The sequence below is a fragment of the Limulus polyphemus genome, unplaced genomic scaffold (genome assembly GCF_000517525.1).
Source record: "Limulus polyphemus unplaced genomic scaffold, Limulus_polyphemus-2.1.2 Scaffold3525, whole genome shotgun sequence".
NCBI lineage: Eukaryota > Metazoa > Arthropoda > Merostomata > Xiphosura > Limulidae > Limulus > Limulus polyphemus.
Genome location: NW_013669135.1, coordinates 13,280 through 21,163, shown reverse-complemented (window position 1 = coordinate 21,163; position 7,884 = coordinate 13,280). Strand labels below are relative to the sequence as shown.

At 34.8% G+C, this 7,884-nt stretch overlaps 1 protein-coding gene across 1 annotated transcript in view; it reads left to right on the top strand.

Moving 5' to 3' along the window:
• The window catches only part of LOC106469521 (Down syndrome cell adhesion molecule-like protein Dscam2), a 120,162-nt gene that overhangs the window by 106,853 nt on the left and 5,425 nt on the right, over positions 1–7,884 (top strand). The window contains exons 25-28 of the mRNA XM_022398060.1: positions 1,457–1,642; positions 5,044–5,337; positions 6,573–6,725; positions 7,388–7,588. Of these exons, the coding sequence (XP_022253768.1) occupies positions 1,457–1,642; positions 5,044–5,337; positions 6,573–6,725; positions 7,388–7,588 (834 nt within the window). The remainder of the gene's footprint in view (positions 1–1,456; positions 1,643–5,043; positions 5,338–6,572; positions 6,726–7,387; positions 7,589–7,884) is intronic.

The following is a 7,884-nucleotide window of genomic DNA, read 5'->3' as shown; positions in this document are numbered from 1 at the left end:
CAAACAAACAAACAAACAAACCTTCTGGTCAGTAGTTCAAAATTAGGGACAGTGGCAGAGAACCTTAATAATTTTCCATAAATACAAATGACAGCCCTTTCATTATGAATCTTGAAATAGGCTTATCTCATTTCATTTTTTTTTTTTACTTTCTTAAGCAATGGAGTAATATTTTATATAAAATTCAATCTGAAACGTATAGGTGTTTATGGGGGAAAAAGCAACATTTGTCCATAAATAGGGTTATTATTAGCTAACATTGTAAAATTCGTACGGGTTGCATCTTCGTTGGAATATATACATTTTGCAATTTTGGGGTTTTATGAACCTTTATAATATTTTTTTTAAGGTCCCCATTTTTCTTGCCACTTTTCTAGTGCACGTAAAATATTATTCACTTTTATTTTCAGTTTTGTTGATGAACGTGACATAGCGGTTAACGTGTTTAACTGTGGACACATGATTCGTATCCTCTTGCAGTTAGAAAAAATGCTCTTCATACTGTGGGGCCATGGGTGCGTTATAAGAGTGACGGTCAAATCCAATGTTCGATTAGGGCAGTCCAAGCGATGGTGATGGGTCGGTTGAGTAGTTGCCTTCCATATAGTCTATCAGTTCAAAATTGTAAGATGACCTTAGCTTGGTTTTTGCAAAAATCCGAAACAAAATTTTTTTCTGATTTGTATTATATTTTCAAATAGATTCTGCATATCGCTGTTTTATTTTAATCTTCCTTTTAAGGAGTCTGTGTTTTCAAATTGTGTTGATTGATCAGTCAGATTTTTTACGTAGATTCTCAAGGCTTTGTAAACTTAATATTGTATGATTCGTGTAAAATGTTTTATTGTTAAGTGCTCAATGCTTTAATAGATGATGTTGGTGACTGCGTTAGGATATATTTAATATGGAATCTAACTAGATGTTTTAAATGATATTTGCCTGTGATATTCCGTCGGAACTAATTTATAGGTATTTCTGATACTTAATGCAATCTAAAAGTTTTGAAACAATTATACAGATTAACTTCTCATAAACGAATATTGGTAACTGAACCTCAAAAGACTATAGACTATCAATTCAAACTTAGGAATAGCTATTGCAGATAGCCCTCGAGTAGCTTTGCGTGAAGTATCAAAACACAAACAAATTCAAACCAAAAAGCCCATAAAGGAAATAATTATTTTACTGCAACTTTTTTCCTAGTCTTTTTCTGTTTGATTTAAATCTGAGTTAAACATGATGATAAATAGAAGTGGCGTAAAGATAACATAACATAACACTTAAACTTATAGCTCTCATATCTATTCTTTTGGTTTTCATTATTGCATATCAACTTCAAGAGAAGGCTTGTTATTTAATGTTTATTTTAGTTCTGTTTTGTTTAAGCAGAATTCGGTGAGTTACATTAAAATTATGTAAGGATGAGAACTAAGTAAAGATTGTATAATATTTTCAGGCTACGTACTTCGTTACAAAAGAGACTTTGGTCAGTGGGAAAATGAAAAGGTCTCACCTTCCGTTACCACCTTTTCTTTAGAAAAACTGAGTTGTGGAACAAAATATTTGCTTCAGCTAGTTGCTATGGGTACTGGAAGTGAAGGTGACCCTAGCAACGTTTTGTCTATTCGCACTAAAGGAGAAGGTAAGACATACCTAAATTACATCACTTCCCTTGGTTGTTACTCTAAGTTAGTTTATTTCCCACTAGATGGCAGCACATAATACTCATACTGTATAAATAGATTCTATAATTTGACGCAACGGATCATCTGATTAGATTTTAATGATCTTATATCATTGTAAAAGTATTTGGTGATAAAAACTGTACAGTAAATTATTTAAAGAAATACATTTATAAGTAACGCATTATCTGTGTTATACATTTTCGAAATATAATGCGATGAACACTTTTATATAGTCGCTTTCAAATGTTTTGGAAAACAGAAGTATAAGAGTAAAGATTCAGACCTGAATGAAAGTTATAAAACCTTTATTGTTATTATTATATATGTAATCATTTACTGAACCTTTCAATGTGTAGACAACAACTGAAGTACCTTACCTGTGATTAATAGACTTCATCACCTGCTTAGTAAAATATGGAACAAGTGACTCATGCCCATTAATCCACCCAAACACCCCAGTAGTATGTTTGGATACATTAGTTATCCATTACAATGATCCTTCCTTTCAATAATGAAAAAGGAAAACCGTATAGAACATTTCTCCCGATAGCCAAGTGCTTAGGAATTATATATAATCGTAAACCTCCTCCTGTTAGTCATGCTAACCAAATTAAATTAATCCAAGGATTTGGAAGATGTTAAAAATTGAGCTTCGAAAACATTTAATTTTGTTAGAACCTTGGCAACTAACAAAGAATATATTTTAAACAGATATTGGGTAATGCATTCTAGAACTCTGACATTCGCATTATTTTTAGGGTTTATAGAAATATTTCTACACTTACTTGGGTCTCCTAATGTTACCGATGTGACATTCTAGTAATAGGGACTACTCCAAGATAACCCAAATAAGCAGAACTGTTGTGGATGTGGAGAACGGTGGGAGAGAGAGAGAGAGAAGTTAAGTTGGTGTAACTCTGTTCTCTCTAACATGATTTACCCATTAGTCATTTAGTGTAACTCTGTTCTCTCTAACGTGATTTACTCATTGGTTAAGTTGATGTAACTCTGTCCTCTCTAGCATGATTTACCCATTGGTTAAGTTGATGTAACTCTGTCCTCTCTAGCATGATTTCCCTGTCCTCGTTATAACATCATTGAACCTTTAGTTAAGTTGTTGTAACTCTGTCCCTCTCTTGTTTTACCCGTTAGCTCAGTCGGTGTAACTCTGCTTTCTCTAAGCCAAATTATTATTTTTTATTGAAATCAAGAAAATTATACATTCAAATAAAAGTTTTGTGACAGTCTATAACTAGGAAAAATATTTGGGAGGAGAGGGGCTGCTAATTCTTAAGTCGGAGAAAATAGTTTGAAACAAGAAAAGAAGACTAGAAAAAAATCTTTTCTTTGCAACTTCGTGGGGGGCAGAGGGATTTGTAGTGAAAGTTAAAAGTGTAATATTTATATTCGATTACATCCATTCCCATGGCTTACTAATATTAACACTGTTCTGTTTGTTTGTTTGTTTGTTTGGAATTAAGCACAAAGCTACACAATGGGCTATTTGTGCTCTGCCCACCACGGGTATCGAAACCCGGATTCTAGCGTTGTAAGTCCGCAGACATACCACTGTGCCACTGGGGGGCAACACTGTTCTATTGTTTTAATATTGTACTGACAATCCATACAGTCTCTGTCTATGTTTTGTCTAAATATCATCTTTTCACAAATGGGTAAATCATGCTAGAGAGGATAGAGTTACATCAACTTAACTAATGGGTAAATCATGCTAGAGAGGACAGAGTTACATCAACTTAACCAATGGGTAAATCATGCTAGAGAGGACAGAGTTACATCAACTTGACCAATGAGTAAATCACGTTAGAGAAAACAGAGTTACACTAAATGACTAATGGGTAAATCATGTTAGAGAGAACAGAGTTACACCAACTTAACTAATGGGTAAATCATGTTAGAGAGAACAGTGTTTCACCAATTGACTAAGGGTAAATCATGTTAAAGAGCACAGAGTTACACCAACTTAACTAATGGGTAAATCATGTTAAAGAGCACAGAGTTACACCAACTGACTAACGGATAAGTCAAAGAGACAGAAGTAAATTATGTGAGGATGTGGGTGCTACATGTGACCAGAAAGAAACGATCAGGTACACAATATGAAAAAAAAAATACAGAATTAAATTATATAAGAATTTCGGTGTTACATATAATCGGAAAAAAAATCCAACAAGTATATCCCATTTAGAAAATCATAACAAAATTATATATATGAATTTGGATGCTGCATAACATAAGAAGGAAAGAACAAAACAGAACGATCCTTCGTTTTTTAGCTAGCGAATCGTGGGGATCAAGTTAAACCATTTAAACCATACACTGACCTGTGGTCAACTGACTGTATTAGTTAGTTTATTTTAATGTATAGATTCAAGATTGTGTAAACTGATTTCGCAAATCACCGAAAAAACCTTTTTGACTATAGTGTGTATTTACTCTCCTAAAAACATTATATACAGATAATTTTAACTTATTATGCAGTTTGAGAAATTCTAACACGATCGACAGAATCGGTTAAAAGCAACAAATATAAGCCATTTCCTTCATAATAAAACTGTAAAAAAAACAAAAAACACACTACGCTACAACTACATAGAAATGGTTTTGATTTCGATAAATACACATTATTTTATCATTTTGTCGTAGTAGAATACAACTACGTATTGTTTTATCATCTTGTCTGTAGTAGAATACAACTACGTGTTGTTTTATCATCTTGTCTGTAGTAGAATACAACTACGTGTTGTTTTATCATCTTGTCTGTAGTAGAATACAACTACGTGTTGTTTTATCATCTTGTCTGTAGTAGGATGTAACTCGTTTCTGCATATCACATATACGTACGTATGAAAAATACATATCGCTGTAAGAATTGTCCTCACCGGTGGGACAGCGGTAGGTTTGTGGACTTACAACGTTAACATCCGCGGTTCGATTTCCCGCGGTGGACACAACAGAAAGTCCAACGTGGCTTTGCTCTAACACAAACAAACAAACTATAAGAACTTGGAAAACATTATCAAGGCTTATGCACGTTTCTTTTGATTATAATTAAACACCGGTATTTAAGAAGACAAAAACAAACAAGTATATAGACAACACCGAAAACAAACTTAGCTCCGTGAAGGAGAAGTTTGTTTGTTTGAAGTTAAGCACAAAGCTACCCAATGGGCCATCTGTGCTCTACCCGTCACGAGTATCGAAACCCAGTTTCTAGCGTTGTAAGTCCGCAGACATATCGCTGTGCCACAGGGGGCGTGCGAAAGAGAAGAGAATTAGATTGATAATCGAATCTTACGTAAAACCAGCTAGATTAATTTTATCCTTTTTTTCTTCATAGCTCCTGAAGCTCCCTCTCGTGAAGCGTTTATTACTTTCAATTCCACTTTCGTAATTCTACACATGAACACATGGAACAGTGGAGGTTGTGCAATCAAATCTTTTATTATTCGATACAAACGTTTTTACACCATTGATTGGAAGGTAGCCGTCTCTGATCTAGGAAATCACCATGACCACGTAATAATCCAGGACCTATCGCCAAGCACGTGGTACAATTTACGTATAACAGCCCATAACAGTGCTGGCTCTACAGTGAAAGAATACACCGTTTCGACTTTGACCCCAGATGGAGGTATGGAAATTAATTTTTTAATCCTTGCTTACGGAGTTGATTTTAAATAATTAGCTTTTACAAAATTATTTATTGCTTTAACAGTGTGTATACAATGCTTTTTTCCTAACTAGCGATCTAAATTGGTAAATTACAGCTGTTTTAAAGTTAAGCCTAACGTAGAATATTCTAGTTTAGGCTTAACTTTAAATATTACTACGAGTAATTGTACATCAGATCCATATTATTCTTTCCTATTGCCTCCCCTCCTGTGGACTATGCGGTAAGTTTAAGGTCTTATAACGTTAAACATCGGGTTTCGATACTCGTGGTGGGCACAGCAGAGGTAGCCCATTCTGTAACTTTGTGATGGACGAGTAACAAACTCAAGACCAAACCAAGACGCCAGTTTATGATATGTTTTATAGAAATAAATATGTGTGGTAGCATGGCATATGAAGCAAAGCGTATGGTGTTGTTGTTTTCTTAGTGCAAAGCTACACACTGGCCCTGTCCACTGTGGAGAATCAAACAACGGACAGATATAGTGTTTATAGTACTTGTACGGATATACATAAAAGTGAATTAGTCTTTTCTTACAAAACTTGATAAACCAAAGGTTCAGGTTATTTACCTATGATGTGTACATTGCTGAACTCACTATTAAATCTTTATTCTTATTATTTATATACTTCTTTAATAATATTTCTTTTTCAATATTAGTTTTAAAGCACTGATTTAGACATATATATATATCTTTCGATAGTTTTCTACTGACTTATGTTTAGTAACAATCTTTGGTTCGAAACTTTACCTTGCCTCTTCTTAGTTATAGAAGCTCCATATCTTTGGTTTGAAAGTTTACCTTTCCTCTACTTAGTTTTATAACTTCCCAAACTTTGGTTCGAAATTTGACAGCCTCTACTTAGTTATAGAATTTATAAACCTAAATTCAAAGCTAGAAATTGCTAATGTTTTAATTTGTTTTTAAATATTTATATATATGGTGATATTAGGTTTCTAAAATCTCACCATATAATGCCTAGATTTCGTTTAGAATATACTTTAGACACTTGAAACATAGGCTGCAAAGAAGACCTCACTGTTATGCATCAGGGTATTTAGTATTAAGATTTATAAGCCCACGACTTAAGACATGTAAAATATTTCATTGATAACACGTAGAAGATAACTTGTAATATCCCATGAGTGATGATTTTAAAATCAATCCTTTTTTTGTCACTTTCCTGAAAAAGCCACGATAGCTCCAGTAGCTTTTGGGGGTTACCAGCGACCCGAGAAGCCTTGGGAGGAATTGAACATTATCATTCCAGTTGTTGCAGCTGCTATTGCTTTGACAGTCGTCTTGGGGGTGTCCATTTGTGTCTGCGTTAAAAGACGACAGTCAGGTGGGTGTTTAGAGGTTCTTTGATAAAGAAAACTTTGACGGAAGTGTTAATTTTAATACGTAAGCAAACATGATAGTAAAATTCAAACTGAGTTATGCATAGATAAATTTCAAATTTGTACTTTTGTTGTAAACCTAGAGGAAAACACAAACAAATAAAAAGAACACGGAGCCAAGTTTGGCCTAGTAATTAGCATGTTCGATCTATCAATTACATCTTGTACGTACTAACAAATATCAATGTTTTCGTATCTTGTTGGACCCCAGCCTGGCCAGGTGGTTAGGGCGCTCGACTCGCAATCTGCGGGTCGTGGGTTCGAATCCTCGTCCCACCAAACATGCTCGCCCTTTCAGCCGTGAGGGCGTCATAATGTGACGGTCAATCCCACCATTCGTTGGTAAAAGAGTAGCCCAACAGTTGGCAGTGGGTGGTGATGACTAGTTGCCTTCCCTCTAGTCTTACACTACTAAATTAGGGACGGCTAGCGCAGATAGCTCTCGTGTAGCTTTGCGCGAAATTCATAATAAACTATTATATCTTGTTTTGCTGTCGTTGGCAGAATGTATCGCAAAAAGGCATAACTACATCCGTATACCTTATTTTATAACTAACTTTTTATGTGCATGCTATCTTTATGTTTTGGTTAAATTTTTATTCCACAGACGAACTGTACGAAAGAAATAGACCTGGAGGTCCAGACATGATTCTTCGCGATAGTCAAAAGAAGGTGCAGGACCAAGTCCAGTTCCGGGAAATGGCAACATACCAGAGGGCTCCGAAAGCTCAGAGACCAGTTCGAAATGACCCAACTTTGGAGCGTGATCAGATTCTACCCCTACCAGAGGAACAAGACCATTGTAATGGTAGATACATAACTTAAATGTTTGAAATTAATTAATTAATTGAGGATATAAAGAACAACTGTCTTCTGTTGTATGAAAAGTGTAGAAACTGATTAGATATGTCTTCTGTGGGTATGTAGGTACAACTGATTAGATATGTCTTCTGTGGGTATGTAGGTACAACTGATTAGATATGTCTTCTGTGGGTATGTAGGTACAACTGATTAGATATGTCTTCTGTGGGTATGTAGGTATAATCTGATTAGATATGTCTTATGTGGGTATGTAGGTACAACTGATTAGATATGTCTTCTGTA